The 16,406-nt window shown below is 38.6% G+C and overlaps 2 protein-coding genes across 7 annotated transcripts in view; one reads left to right on the top strand and one right to left on the bottom strand.

Moving 5' to 3' along the window:
- Nup188 (nucleoporin 188) overlaps positions 1–16,406 on the bottom strand; it is a 54,627-nt gene that overhangs the window by 26,849 nt on the left and 11,372 nt on the right. For all 6 annotated transcript variants that reach the window (XM_040286467.2, XM_040286468.2, XM_021723612.3 and 3 more), the window contains 9 exons: positions 12,349–12,433; positions 11,395–11,475; positions 10,914–10,958; positions 9,762–9,854; positions 9,516–9,635; positions 7,132–7,343; positions 6,292–6,406; positions 5,279–5,479; positions 3,352–3,441 (listed from right to left, as the gene is read on the bottom strand). In XM_040286467.2, the coding sequence (XP_040142401.1) occupies positions 3,352–3,441; positions 5,279–5,479; positions 6,292–6,406; positions 7,132–7,343; positions 9,516–9,635; positions 9,762–9,854; positions 10,914–10,958; positions 11,395–11,475; positions 12,349–12,433 (1,042 nt within the window). The remainder of the gene's footprint in view (positions 1–3,351; positions 3,442–5,278; positions 5,480–6,291; positions 6,407–7,131; positions 7,344–9,515; positions 9,636–9,761; positions 9,855–10,913; positions 10,959–11,394; positions 11,476–12,348; positions 12,434–16,406) is intronic.
- On the top strand, positions 987–1,670 carry LOC101974062 (proteasome subunit beta type-6). The gene has a single exon (XM_040286736.2). It carries the CDS (start codon positions 1,032–1,034, stop codon positions 1,653–1,655), a length of 624 nt encoding a protein of 207 aa, XP_040142670.2. The 5' UTR covers positions 987–1,031; the 3' UTR covers positions 1,656–1,670.

The raw sequence follows: 16,406 nt of genomic DNA, 5'->3' as shown, positions 1-16,406 counted from the left end.
CGCGGACACAACATCTCTGTTTGTATGTGGTGCTGAGGACTGAACCTGGGCTGCACACATGCCAGGCGAGCGCACTACCGCTTGAACCACATCCCCAGCCCCAACACTAACTTCTGATGGAAGTACAAAACATCATCTAGGAAGCAGTCTTGCTTAAAAAAAACAGTCAAACCTAAATGATCTTAGCGGAAATACAAAGGATGAAAGAACATATTAAACTGCATCACAGGGATGCAATTAGCAAAATCCAGAAAATAAGGTAGTCACCAGGAACAATGTCAGAAAACTGTCAGCAACACTAAAAAGAAAGTGAATTTACAGATAACACTGGACAACATCCTAACTTTATATGATGGGAAGGTTCTAGGTATGCTGTGCTTTCAAATATGGAAGCCACTAACCAGACATGACCATTAACACACTTGAAATGAGGCCAATGATGCTGAGGACCTGAGTTTTCAATTTCAATCATTTAAACAGCCATGTGACTTGTGGCCACCAACCTATTACAATATTTGAACCTTATCCCAACCCAAACTTATGTAAAATTTATGACATATATAAGACAATTGGAAACTTGGACCTGGACTTCATTTTTTAAGATACTGAGTGCTTTTTTTTTTTTTTTTGGTGTGATAACAGTTGAAAAGCTAAGTTTTACTGAAATATTCATAAATGATATGAAATACTACATCTGGAAGTTGCTTCAAAAGAATTTGGGAAGGAGTAGAAATGAAATAAAACTAGCTCTGAGTAGATAAATATTGGAAGCTGGTGATGGGATTACAAAGGTTAATTATACAACTTTTTCTACTTTGGTACAAGTTGAAATTTAGTATTTCTTAAAAATGTTGAATTTTTATTAAAATGAAGAAAACTTATTAACAACTGTAACCTGGGCAAGGTGGTGCACACCTATAATCCCAACAACTCTGGAGACTGAGGCAGGAAGATCGCAAGTTTTTTCAGCATCTTAGTGAAATCCTGTCTCAGACTGGGAAAACCAGGAAGTCTCCACAGGGACCACTACCATGGCTGTGCAATTTGACTGGGGTGTGGTTCTGGGGGCGGACTCCAGAACAACCATTGGGTCCTCTATCGCCAATCGAGTGATTGACAAGCTGACTCCTATTCATGACCACATTTTCAGCTGCCGTAGAGGCTCTGTAGCTGACACCCAGGCTGTAGCAGATGCTGTCACTTATCAGCTTGGATTCCACAGCATTGAAATGAATGAGCCTCCATTGGTGCACACAGCAGCCAGTCTCTTTAAGGAGATGTGTTACCAATACTGGGAAGATCTGATGGCGGGAATTATCATTGCTGGCTGGGATCCTCAAGGAGGACAGGTATACTCAGTTCCCATGGGAGGTATGACGGTAAGGCAGTCCTTTGCCATTGGAGGCTCTGGGAGTTCATATATCTATGGCAATGTTGATGCTACCTACCATGAAGGCATGACTAAGGAGGAGTGTCTGCAGTTCACTGCCAATGCTCTTGCTTTGGCTATGGAACGGGACAGCTCCAGTGGAGGGGTGATCCGTCTGGCAGCCATTGAAGAATCGGGGGTAGAGCGGCAGATACTTTTGGGAGACCAGATACCCAAATTTACCATTGCTACTTTATTGCTGAGGGCCATTGCCAAGTATGAATGACGCATCAAAATTTCCTTGCCAGCATACCCCATGTTAAATGGAAATTTGCTGTGACTTTGCATGTGTCTTTGAGAAAGGTGACCCTGCTCAAGGACCAGGGTGGATCCAGGTTTAAGGTGTATCCTGCAGGTTTAAGGAAGTATCCCGCTCCTTGGGTTTAGGGCGTTCAGGTTTAAGACCCGCTCCTTGGGTTTAGGGCGTTCAGGTTTAAGACAAGTTTAAGGTGTTCCCAGTTTAAGACAATCTGGGTTTAGGGAAGTTCCAGGTTTAAGGTTATTGCTGCTGGGAATAGGGTGTTCCTGCTGCCTGGAATTGAGAAAGTATTTGGGACGTGAATTGTGCGGGAGAACTGGGATTTCCCCAGAACGTGTTTGTAGAGGGCCGGTGTGAGTTTGGGAATAAAGAATTGCTGTTTGAATCTACAAAGCTGTGAGTAGCTCGTGATCTTGTGCCCAGCCAAGACTGCGGCACTTTATCACCTCCCTGAGGCTGGGATTCTAGGATGTAATAATATTCACCCCATACCGATAAGAATTTAATAAACAGTTTGTCAAAGAGAAAAAAAAAAAAAAAGGTCTGGGGGTGTGGTTCAGTAGATAAGCACCTCTGGGTTCAATCCCTAGTACCAAACAAACAAAAAAACAACCATAGATGTCGGGGATAGATGGATTTTAAAAATGCAGTTACAAAATAGTATACAGTTGGCTCTCTCTATCTAAAGTTACACAACTGCAGATTCAACCAACCACAGATCAAAACTATTTGAGAAAAAAAAAAAAATTCATCTATACTGAATATTTACAGACTTTTTCCTCTTGTCATTATTCTAATAAATAGTTATTAGACTGCATAATAACTATTTACATACTGTTTACATTGTATTATAAGTAATCTAGAGATGACTTTATAAATATATATATATATATACATTTTTAAATTTTAGTTATAAATGGACCTTTATTTTATTTATATGCGGTACTGAGACTCAAACCCAGGCCCTCACACATGCTAGGCAAGTGCTCTATCACTGAGCCACAACCCCAGCCCCTAGAGATGACTTTAAATTAACGTATTCTAGAGGATGTCCATCAGTGGATTTTAATATCCTCAGGGGTTCCTGAAATCAATCCCCAAGAGATACTAAAACATGACTGTGTACATTATGATTTTATTTCTAAAAAAAAAAAAAATTATTATTTTTTATGTACATACAGGTAGAAAACAGAACACATCAAAATGTCCATAGAAGTTAACCTGTATGATAGGATTATATTTTTCTTTTTATCAGCATTTTCTATTTTTTCTACAATTAACATACATCATTCATATAATAAATAATGAATACAGCCGGGCACAGTGGTGCATACTATAATCTCAGCAACTATGAAGGCTGAAGCAGGAGGATCACAAGTTTAAAGGCAGCCTCAGAAACTTAGCAAGGCACTAAGCAACTTAGATCCTGTCTCAAAATAAAACTAAAAAGGGCTGGGTACCTGGCTCAGTGGTTAAGCACCCTTGGTTCAATCCCCTCTACCAAAAAATTAAATAAATAAAAGGAAAAAATTATAAATGAATATAAACAGCAATGAACAAATTAACATGTGAAAAACACAATATAAGATCTAAAGAGGGAGCTGTAGAAATCTGATTGCTAAACTGAGTAGGACAGAGCCTCAGGAAAGACAGACACACTGACCTGCTGATTTCCCAGCGTGTGCAGCTCCAATGAGGTCAGAACGAAAGAGAGGAGGCCATAGACACACATGCAGGCAGTACTTGTGGTACACTGGAATGGCAGAGGAGTTGGTGATTAGTTTACAGCTCCTTCAGACTCAGCATAATTCCCTTGTGTTAACATAGTACTTGTAAACAAATGGGAAGGGAATCTGAAACTTTCACAATTTTCCTAATTTAGTTATAAGATCAGGATGACTAAGGGAGAAACAAAAAAGTACAAACACGAACATTACAACAGCCAACAATAAAATCAAAACAATCATTTTCAAAGTGATCAACGTTTGTATGGGAAAGGGATACTTCGAAAGAATAAAGTTACTTTGGATTAGGCAGAGAGCAGTGAAGGGAGAGGAGGGGCATGGGGTTAGGAAGGGTATTAGAATAAATCCAACAATATTACCCTATGTGCATAGAAGACTACACAACTGGTGTGATTCTACATCATGTACAACCAGAAAAATGAGAAGTTATATTCCATTTATGTATGTGTCAAAGTGCATTCTACTGTCATGTATAACTAATTAGAACCAAAAAAAAAAAAAAAAAAGTTTGTATGGGGGAAAAGAAAACCCAATCCAGGGCTGGGGGATGTGGCTCAAGCAGTAGCGTGCTCGCCTGGCATGCGTGTGGCCTGGTTTGATCCTCAGCACCACATACAAAGATGTTGTGTCCGCCGAAAACTAAAAAATAAATATTAAAATTCTCTCTCTCTTAAAAAAAAAAAAAAAGAAAGAAAGAAAACCCAATCCAGCCTACAGAAGGACTACTGTCTCTATGAGCTGATACAAATGACACCTGGCCTGAACTGCCATCATTAAACAGTCAGTGCCAGCCAGCAGGACCTTTTGGCTGAAGTCTGTGGTTTCCTTTTTATAGACTGTTTTACAGCAGTTTCAGGTTCACATCATACAGTGCCATTTTATTGTCTTATGAATCCTCCATACCCAGCCTATTCATCCCTCCTCTACCAGTTAACCACTATTCTTTCTACTGTCTCCAGAGTTTTGAATTCTTCAGGATGTCTTACTTATCCTTAGAATCACACATCATGTAGCCTTTTCAAATTGCTTCTTTTACCTAGTAATATGCATTCAAGGTTCCTCCCATGTCTTCACATAGTTTGACAGCTCATTTCTTTAAGCACTGAATAATACTCATTGTCTGAATTTGCCAGTTTACTTATACCTACTGAAGGACATTTTTGCTGCCTTCAAATTCTGACAATTATGAATAAAGTTATAAACACCTGTACACAGTTTTTTTTGTGTGTGGATATTCATTAGTCTCCAACTCAGACTCTGAGTACATACCAAGTAGCATAAATGCCGAATTTAAAAGTTTCATTTTATTCGTTCATTTTATTTTTTGTGATACTGGGAATCCAACCATGGATGTCATATGCTAGGCAAATGTAACGACCACTGAGCTATCTTTATTTTAGTACATCAAAATAAGTTATGTGAGCCATATCACTCAAAATAATCCCCAACACAAGGCTCAAGAGAATTCCCATTCATCCTGGTCCAGCTGAATGAGTAAGTCCCCCAGAAAGGAATACCCAGTCAAAAACGGCCCAACCCTGTTTTCTAAAACACTTTATTGGCAAAGAGTCAGATAATGAGTTCAAACTATCCACCACTTACTGGCTACTATCGTTTTGGGCAAATTATACCTCCTTCAATCTCAATTTCCTAATGCATAAAATAAGACAATATAATCCTAAACAAAGTGATAATCAGGATTAAATTAGAAAGTGCTGAGCAGGGTCTGCTTTATAAAGGTTAGTTACACTTTCACTCTTATCCACTTCACTATTAGGATTCTCACTGTTCTCATGCTCTGCCCAGCTTTTTGCCCCTGACGCTCAACCAACAACCTGGACTCACATCATTTCCCCCAATGGCAAGTGACCGCAGTAGTCGAGTCAAGTACTGAAATACATTCAGCTGGATAGCTGTGCCACCTATCTTCCGGACCACACTGCTTGTTTCTTCTGGGTTCAGGGTGTGACGGAGGAGAGCCCAGGCCAAAAGCACCGGGGCATGATGTAGAATGTCCCCAAAGGTCAACATCAAGTGGTCCATATCCTAATGAAGGGAGAAAACATATCTGTATCTCTGAAGAGAAAGAGTTAAGTTCAATAAGCATTTCATTCATCCAAAGAGGTCTCACTTTCCCATTCTGATATTTCACTGTTCTTAAATCCCAGCCAGCCCACTAACAAGCGCCTCAGTTACTTTTCCCTTTAGTTTTTTCCTATTGATTTTAAGCAGTCTTAATTTAAAACTGTAAAACACATGCTCATATGAAAACTCGTCATTACCTTGATTCTCCTTCCTAATTTTGTTTTCCTGGTGCTGAAGATTGAACCCAAGGCCTTATACATTATAGGGAAATGCTCTACCAATAAGCTACATCCCTAGCTCTTTCTTTTTTATTTTGGCACAGCATCTCATTAATTTGCTGAGACTGGCTTCAAACTTGCAATCCTCCTGCCTTGGGCTCCCAAATCACAGAGATTACAGATACGCACCACCACACCCGGCTCATTTTCTACCTTTCTAACTACCTCATCTCAATGTTCACCCCTTTTCCTTTTTCACAAATCCCCAAAATACAGACTATCCCCAAGGTTTTGTCTTCAGGCATCTTTTTTTCTTATACCATCTCCATGAATGACTCTAATTGCCCTCACAAATTCAATTGTCACCTCTATAAGGATGACCAAAAAAAACCCAAAAAACAAAAAACCCAGATTTCTTCCAAATCTAATTAACTATTTAATAAATTCACATCACTGAAAATTGTATGCAGCAGGATAGTTCAGTGTTTAAGAACACACTATTAACTATAAACCATCTGATAGGAAAAAAAAAAAAAGTAGCTCTTCCAAGCTCACCTGACAAATAAGCCCATCCTGAGCAAATTGGTGCAATTCTCTCCTATCATCCAAAGCACACTTATGCAGAGACTCAATATCCATGCCTTCCACCAGGATAAGGGCACTGAAATAGCTGGAAAGAAAAATGGTACTAGTCTCATGTGCTGCTTTGAAGCTCACAACAGACCAGGTAAAATGTAAGATACTTTGCTATCAAAGTCATTACTAAGTTACTTAAAGTTCTTTTCCCACAGTGTCTTCTAAATCTAGAATGTGTTTTATACTTCCAGTACATTTCAATATGACAGCCACACTTCAAGTATCTGACAGTCATATGCATCTGTGTCCACCATACTGGGCAGCACAGATCTAGTATTAAAGGTTTCTATAGCCACCACATATACCTGACCCTGGTAAGCCATCTTATTTCTCAAGCATTCATCTTTGCTCACAGAGGGATTAATCCTCAAAATGTGGCTATGTCCCTGGCCATTAGTGGGGAAAAAAAAATGAGAAATTCAAAGTCAACAGATATGGCCTCAAAGAGCAGAGAACACCTAAGCCATATCAGTCTTCTTAGCATTTTGATGTCTACCCTATAACAGTTGCTCAACAACTATTGTTTGTTGAATGAATGAACTCCTTAAAAGACAGAAATAAAAGAACCTTATACTTTCAAGAACATGCCCCCTTAAGTCCAGTCTTCAGTTCCTATATGAAAAGAACAAGTCAGTAGGCCCATCTATTTCTATACCAGTTAAAGGAAAAGTCCACTTTTCCCCTCACTTATTTACAGAATCTCTACAGTATCAGTGCTCTAAACATTAAACATATGATATTTAATTCACTCAGACTTACCCAATCCGATCTACAAATGGATCCATGGTCTCATCCACTAAGTGCCGATTAGTCTGCCTACTACCAAATCCTTGCTCTTTAAACATTTTAGTCAATACTAGTAGGTCACTAGGTGCCATCTCAAAGTATGCGTAGTAAAGGAAAATAATTTCTAGCAGCATGGACTGCTCCCGAAGGCACTGAACAAACCAGCGTGACACCTGGCGCTCAGTCTGCAAAACCAAGAAAGAAAAAATGGGAAAATGAAATTAAAGATCTCTTTAAAATTAAAAAAATTGTATTACATGTGATATGCACATTATATTGGGGCTGATGATACATAGTTCTGTTGGTAGAGTGCTTGCCTCATCTGCACAAGGCCTTGGGTTCAATCCCCAGCACCACAAAAATAAAGAAAAAAAGAAAGAATATATGCACATTATAGAAATTCAAAAAGTATAAGTGGGGGAAAAAAGGTGTTCTTCTCCCTACAATTTTTTTAAAATATTTTTTTAGTTGTCAATGGACCTTTTTTTAATTTATTCATTTATTTATATGTGGTGCTGAGGATTGAATCCAGTGCCTCACATATGCTAGGCAAGTGCTCTACCACTGAGCCACAACCCCAGCCCCTTCCCTATTATTTCTACTGCCTAGTTATCCAAACCCCTCTCCACAAGCAGCCAGTATTGAGACTCGTATTTCCTTTCAGCAGTATGCTATATATATCCATTTACTCATTCTCTAATCTATCTTTAATCCAAATTTTGTTTTGGGTGTATATATAATATCCCCCACTCCCCTGGTACTGGGGACTGAACCCAGGGGCATTTTACCACTGAGCTGTGTCCACAGCCTTTTTATTTTAAGACAGGGCCTTACTAAGTAAGTTACAGAGACTGGTATTCAACTTGGGATCCTCCTGCCTCAGTCCCCCAAATTGCTGGGATTACAGATAGGCACCACTGCCCTTAGCTCAACCAAATAACATTGCACAAACTATCTATCGGGCACCTTTCTTTTTTCATTTAACAATATATCTTTTTTTTTTCTTTTTTAAAGCTATTTATTTAGTTGTAGATGAACACACCGTATCTTTACTTTTATGTGTTACTGAAGATCAAACCCAGTGGCCCATACATGTGAGGCAAGCACTCCACCACTGAGCTATAGCCCCAGCCCCTTAACAATATATCTTAAGATTATTTCCTGGGCTAGGGTTGTGGCTCAGTGGCAGAGCACTCGGCTAGCACTTGTGAGGCACTAGATTCAATCCTCATCACCACATAAAAATAAATAAAATAAAATAAAGGTATGGGTCCATCTGCAACTGAAAAAAAAGATTATTTTTTTTTTAAGTACTTTGGATATTGCCAAAGAGTGGGATAATTCCATAAGTTACACTCCATGAATAAATGATATGGTGGTTCCATAATATGAGTTTTCTAATTAATTTTCCCAGTACCAGTACCAGAAAAAAGGCAGAACACACACTTCCTGGTATTTTTTTTCTGGGACTACATTAAAGTGATAGGTTAACATATGTATGGTGAACTAGATTTTTTATAGTATCGAATCTTTATAATCAAGAAAATGGTCTTTCCATTTGGTTATGTTTACTTTTAACACCCTTTATAGCATTTTAAAGTCCTCTTCATTTTGATTTTGGACTGCTTATTTCTGGGAATTTTATGCTTTTATTATTATTTTATGCTTTTGCTTGCAAACTTTCTGGGGAGACAGAAATGTTAAGTGGGTCGTTTTCTCCCATTAAACATTTTAAATAGTTAATGTCTGTTTTTGTTGACGCGGGTTTTAATAAAAATGTTTTGTCTTCAAAACAAAAGCGCAGGATGTAGTGGTGGATGCCTGTAATCCTAGTGGTTTGGGAGACTGAGGCAGAAAGATCACAGTTTGAAGGCCAGCCTCAGTAACTTCAGTGAGGCCCTAAGCAACTCAGCAGGACCCTGTCTCTAAAAAGGGCGGATAGGGCCTCAGGTTGTGGCTCAGTGATTAAGCACCCCAGGATTCAATTCCTAGTAGCAAAAAACAAAACAAAGAAAGGCCAACCTACAATTTATAAATGCATGCTGCTTTAGAATTTAGGATAAAAACAGTCAAACTAACATCACATACTTGATAGAAAATGACAAATAAAAAGACAAATTTTTTTTTTGGTTACCAGGGATTGAACTCAGGAGCACTTGACCACTGAGCCACATATTTTCATTGAGAACAGAAAATAAAGAAAGTCCAAGGAAAAGGTCCAGAATTAAGTACTGTTTAAAATTAAAGTCATTAACTTTCTTAAAGTAATCCATACATGTGCCAGTTATCAGCCTGGGGCTCCATAAGCAAGGACACACCACTACCCACAGGTTACAGGAGAGCACAAGCACACATACCATGAGGTTCCCATGCGTCTCCCAAGTTGGTGCTTCAGTTTTATATAGCTCTTCAAATTGCTGCCTATATTTTAAAACTAGTTCCTTCTCCAACTTATCAACACAGTCTGCATATTCAACCTTAAAAAAGAAAAAGAGAATAATCCATACCTAAAAAAGATAAATATTCAAATAAACACAAATAATATATTTAAAAGGTTTGAATGATATAGGGTGGAAAGAACCAAGAAGATTCAATAGGCTTACCCTGTAGGGGTGTCTTTCGTCTTGGAAATAAGTGAGAAGGTGTAAGACACAACGAAGAATATAGGTTCTTTCTTCATAGTAATAATCTGCAATCTGGAAAGAACCCAAAGATTCAAAATTAGTAATTCACATTTGGAAAGAGGATATTCAATTTTGTACTTACTGATAATGAGATCACATAAAGACATGGATGGAAAAGATGAACTTACATAAACGTCCCCAAAAATGTAAACATGTTGAACTAAGCTCCCCAAATGCAAAAGATCTTTGTAAACTAGGTAAGCCATGGAAGGTGATACAAGAAATTATTAAAACAAGCTTTCCAAAAAATTTTCAAGCATGATTTCTCAAAGCATTCAAGTAATATACAATGCTATTGGCTGACCAAACACATTAAAACAAATATAAAAATACCGCTCACTGATAAATGTTCTAACTGCTTATAACTAATATACTTAAGTCTTACTAGATATTAAATGAGAAGCTGCTTTAGAAGTCACAAATTCCATTTTTAAAACTAAATCCTAAATGAGAAGGTTCCAGGAGGGGAAGTGGGAAATAAAGAAACACAAGTTAGGGCTGGGGATACAGCTCAGTTGGTAGAGTGCTTGCCTCACATGCACAAGGCCCTGGGTTCAATCCCCAGCACCACACACACACACACACATACACACACAAACACACACAAAAATACAAGTTAATGCTGTTGAATTAGAGAAAAGATAACCAAGAACCAGTTCCCAACACTAGTAGCTGAACAACTGATCTCTTTCAGGAAAACCCCTCAGCTGGGCCAGGGGATAAAACCCTCCTGTTTCACAAATGAGCTAATAAGCATCTGCACTAAAACCTCAAACTCTTCTAGCAGATGAGTCAAAAACCAGCAATGCTCAGGAAGACAAAGTCGAAACTGCCACCCAACTATACCTTAAAAAAATTGAAATGGTAGCCAGGTGAGGTGGCACACATCTGTAATCTCAGAAGGATCACAAGTTCAAGACCAGCCTAAAAGCAACTTAGCAAGACTGTCTCAAGATAAATATTTAAAAGGGCTGCATGTGTCGCTTAGTAGTAGAGCACCTGTGGGTTCAATCCCCAGTACCAAAAAAAGGAGAAAAAAATAATAAAAAGGAAATGTTTACTACTACTGACCTTCAGGATTAAGGCCTGGCTCTGCCTCTCATCTTGCAAGACCATCTGAGGAAAAACAGCAGTCAAGAAGTCACCTCACAGGCAAAACTCAATTGAGAAAGAAAAAGTCTCACATTTCAAGATTATAAGTGCCCATTTGTTTTTATAAGCATTTCTTACCTTATTTTTATTAAAATGTATCCAAAACCTGTGCTCAAATCCTTCCCTGCCTCTCCTCTGGCCTCAGTTTCCTCATCTGTAAAATGAGTAGCTGGGCAAGGAGGAAGCTCTTTCAATTCTATGATTATTAGCATGGCATGCTCTGACCTCTCCACCCTCCGTATGAGAACTGATCTCAGTTGTTTTTTAAGCCTTGGGAAGCCTTTCTTGAGAATGGCTATATCTGACAACCCGCCTCTATTGAAAGAACTGGTGCCCAAACCCTAAATTATCTAAAACCACCAAGGAAAAGACAGCTGATAGAGCTGGGCAGACCACAGACCTTGAGCAAGTCCCGAGTACCCCTGTAATCCTCCTGAAGGTAACATTGGAGCAACTGCACGCTTTGTTCTTCATCAAGACTCTGAAATGTAGAGCTCTTAAGTTAGGAACATTCGCCTCAGCTCAGAACCACACACAGCATGCAAAGCACTAAAGATTTTTCCTCCAGCCAGGCATGGTGGCTCACAACTATGTAATCCCAGCGGCTTGGGAGGCTGAGGCAGGAAGATCACAAGTTCAAAGCCAGCCTCAGCAACTTAACAAGACCCTAAATCAAAATAAAAAATAAAAAAAGTACTGGGGATGTAGCTCAGTAGTCCAGTACAAAAAAAAAAAAAAAATGTTTTTTCCCATACAACATAACAATTTTAACCCAACTAGAGGGGCCACTCACTGACACACAACTTGCATGACAATACCACATTCCAGAAACAAGTGCTTTTTTACCAAGCACATTAATATAGCAGTAGGCATAACATGGGCTCTAAAAATTGAACGAGAACAGCTAAGTACTGAAACACAAATGTAGTCAATTTAAAACATGTATGCTGCCAGGCATGGTGGCGCACACCTGTAATCCCAGCAACTCAGGAGGCTGAGGCAGGAGGATCACAAGTTCAAGGCTAGCCTCAGCAACTTGATGAGACCCTGTCTCAAAATAAAAAATACAAAGGTCTGGAGACATGGCTCAGTGGTTAAGTGCCCCTGATCAATCCCCAGTACCAAATAAATGAATAAACATATGTATGCTGAAGAAAACTCCATGATATGTAGTAAACGGGTCGGGCAACTCTGCTATGTGACTTTGGTGAGAAGAGTTGTAACTTGGGTATTTCTAAAACACAACATATTCAATTAATTCCTAAAACTGAAATAAACTAAATTTGTACTAACAATAAAACCACATATGTCCACATCACAAGTAATAACCGAGTCAGTGCTACTTTTTACTCACCAAAAACTTGCTGATCCTTAAACCCAGTTCCTTCAGTGGTGAAGGTACATCTTTATTAGCTTTCACTTTTTCCGCTGAACTTGGACTATGAAAAGAATAGAACATTTCCTCATTCTCAATAACCCTTTAGGGGTTTAAAATAAAATTTCTTAGATATTTTTACTACAGGCTTTTTTCCTGCCATTTAGGTCTCTATAAATACACACACACGTTCTCCACTATAGACTTTAAGACACAAAACTCGTTATACCTCAGTAATAAAAAATAAGTTATGTCTGTTTTAAATTATAAGGATATTACCTATAAATCTGCTAGGTTAAATTCTTTCTCATCCATAGAAATACCCTAAAAGATAAATACTACTACCCCATTTTACAAATGGAATTATCAATACTTAGAAAGAGGAAATAACTTACCAAAAATCCACAGCTAATAAAAATTTGAGATAAAATGTAAAACAAGGTCTGTTAGTGTACACACATGTATTATCAAAATCTGTGGTGTACGCCTGGAATCCCAGCAACTCAGGAGGCTGAGACAGGAGGATCACAAGTTCAAAGAGCCTCAGCAAAAATAAGGAGCAAAGCAACTCAGAGAGATCCTGTCTCTAAATAAAATACAAAACAGAGCTGGGGATGTGGCTCAGTGGTAGAGTGTCCCTGTGTTCAATCCCCAGTACTATAAAAAAAGAGTCTTTCCACTGAGAAGGCCTAGAAGTTGTGACATCCCAGTAAGAGGAAACACAGTCAGAACCCAGATCTTGGTTTCTAATACCATTCTTCCATAAAAGGAGCCAGGACTCCTTGGAGAATTATTGATTCTAGAGCTGAGGCAGGAAAAATATGAGACTGAAGCATTTTTTAGGGCTCTAAAGTAAGAAAGTATTCAAAAAACAAAAAAACAGACATCAATTTGAAAGAACTCCCAAAGTCTAACAAAAGAACAAAGTATTAACAAAAATAGAGGGGGATGGGGGAATATGCCTAGCATTCACAAGGCCCTCAGTTCAATCCCAAGTACCACCCCCCAAACCATAAAAAATGGTACAAAATACATATACATGAGTTCTTATTGATATAAATGAGTGATTAAATAGGTGAAGGAGTAGGGGCAAAATCTTCCTTAAAGGAGACTTCAAAATAGCACACACAGATGCTGCCTCCTCAAGAGGTGAGTTTTAATTCCACCACCCCGTTTGAACAGTGGACTGTTCCAGTAACCCATTTCCAAAAAAAAAAAAAAAAAAGAGTAGGGAAAGTGAACAAAGTAACTACAGAGGAAAATCCCACAAATAACTGTGTGAACGAGGTAAACACTAGTAATGTTTTTTTTAATACTCATTTTTTTAGTTGTAGTTGGACACAATACCTTCATTTTTTAATTTTTATGTGGTGCTGAGGATTGAACCCAACCCCACAATCCCAGACCCCACTACTACTAATTTTGAGGAACATGCCCTCTGATATAAGAATGGTATTTCAGCTGGGCACAGTGTCACATGCCTATAATCCCAAGCAGCATGGAAGGCTGAGGCAGGAGGATCACAAGTTCAAAACCAGCCTCAGAAACTTAGCAAGGCCCTAAGCAACTCAGTGAGACCCTGTCTCTAAAATAAAAATATTTTTATAAAGGGCTGCAGGGGCTGGGGTTGTGGCTCAGCAGTAGAAAGCTCACCTAGCACGTGTGAGGACCTCGGTTTAATCCTCAGCACCACATTTAAAAAATAAATAAATAAAATAAAGGTATTGTGTCCAATTATGATAACAACAACAACAAAAAGGGGCTGGGGATGTGGCTCAATGGTTAAGCTCCCCTGGGTTCGATCCCCAAGACCAAAAAAAAAAAAAAAAGGTACTTCACCTCTGTATATTCTTCCCAAAACTCACACCCAAAGTCAAATGAGAAAAACATTAGACAAATCCAAATTAAGAGCATGAAAATTAAGAAAAAACTGAGATGTTGTCACAGCTAAGTGGACATTTAAGAGACATAACTAACTGCAATATAGTACTCCTGGATTGGATTCTGTAAGAGAGGGAATTAAAGAAAAAACTAATTCCAAAAGTCTAGAGTTTAGTTTAAAAAAAAAAAAAATCTACAGGACTTCAAATTCCACATTACTGAAAAGGGCATTTTTCTCTTTAAAAAATAAAAGCAGAAAACAGTGATAGAGGGGCCAGGGTTGTAGCTCAGTGGTAGAGTGCTTGTCTAGCATGCAGAAGCACTGGGTTCGATCCTCAGCACCGCATAAACATTAACAAATAAGATAAAGGCATGCTGTCCATCTACAACTACATTTTTTTTTTAAATAAAAAAGAAAACAGTGATAGAGCATGTAAATAGTAGGTGCAAGACACTGGGTATGAACCCCAGCATATTAAAAAAAAAAAAAAAATCAAAGAATGAAAAGCTATAATGTCCTTTCTATGACCTGAAACACAATGTTGTTGGATTTTTTTAAAAAAGATTCTCACATTTCATAGAAAATCCACAACATAAAGATTAGTGTGGGGTTGTGGCTCAGTGGTAGAACACTTGCCTAGCATGTGTGGGGCACTGGGTTCGATTCTCAGCACTGCATATAAATAAATGATAAAATTAAGGTCCATCAACAACTGAAAAATATATTAAAAAAATAATAATAACGGTTAGTATACGGGTAAACAAAAGTTCTGAAAGAGGCAACATGGAATAATAATTAAAAACACAGACACTGGAGTAAGACTGCCAGGTTTGAATCCTGGTACCACCACTTACTAGCTGTGTGACCTTGTGTAAATTACTTAACCTCTTTGTGCCTCACTTTCCCCACCTGTAAAATGGAAACAATGATAATAAGAGTATCTAAGGGTGATAAAGTACTGATTATATTTTTTTTAAAGTTCATATGTTTTAGATATTTAATGAAGTATTTACAGGTAAAACAGTATCTAGGAAGTATTTCAAAATAATTAAGGAGGAAGAATTCATTGCTAAACAACAACAAAAAGTTCATCATTAACCTGAGAGAAAAAAGATGATAAGGACAATAAATTCAAGGGGCTGTGGCTCAGTGGTAGCTCACTTGCCTGGCATGTGTGAGGCACTGGGTTCGGTTCTCAGCACCGCATATAAATAAATAAAATAAAATAAAGGTCTATCAACAACTAAAAAAATGTTTTTAAAAATTAAAAAAAAAAGTATGTAATAAATTCAACAGATGTTCAGCAGTAGAAGGTGCCAAATTGCACACGACTAAAACACTCAGGGGTCACTCCAGGGGAACTGGGCTGCGTGAAATAACCACACAAGAGATAGAAATACCTTTTCCTTTGGGGGTGCTATGATGGCTCCTCTGACCTTAAGGGTCCGCAGAAAGCGGGGGAGAGGGAGGGAGGGGGAGGGAGAGGGAGAGAGCACACATCTAACCCTTTTATTGAGAAGAAGCCATTCAAATGAGGCAAGGGGTCAGGTTTCAAGGGGCTGAGTCAGCTGTCAGCAGATTGACTGATATCTGGGAAGGCCACACACAAGGGCAGAATAAGACAAGGGGACACACAAAAGGTGTTTCCACAACATTCTATCCCAAACAGGGCAAGGGGTAATATTACAAAGGAACAGGTGAACGCAGCTCCACCCATGGGGATGTAGGAAGGCACACCCATCCACAAAGACACATTTGCTTGACCCTAAAGATAAGGTTACCTAGGCAAACAGATCACAAGGTGACCACCAATCCATAGGGGAGACAAATGCTGGTCACATACTATGTCGGCCTCCCACAAGAAGGGAAATGAGGATGACGGGACTCTGATGTACAACAGCATAAGACGTACAGTAGGAATTATGATAAATGAATCTCTATTGCTTCTTTGTGGGGGATGCTGTAGATCAAACCCAGGGCCTTAAAGATGCTAAGCAAGGGGCTGCGGTTGTGGCTCAGTGGTAGAGCGCTTGCCTAGCATGTGTGAGACACTGGGTTCAATTCTCAGCACCATAAAAATAAAGATCCATTGACAACTAAAAAATATTTTAAAAGATTCTCACATTTCACAGAAAATCCACAACATAAAGGATGG

The sequence above is a fragment of the Ictidomys tridecemlineatus genome, chromosome 4 (assembly GCF_052094955.1).
Source record: "Ictidomys tridecemlineatus isolate mIctTri1 chromosome 4, mIctTri1.hap1, whole genome shotgun sequence".
NCBI lineage: Eukaryota > Metazoa > Chordata > Mammalia > Rodentia > Sciuridae > Ictidomys > Ictidomys tridecemlineatus.
Note: the sequence above shows the minus strand (reverse complement) of the source record. Positions and strands in the feature narration are given on the sequence as shown.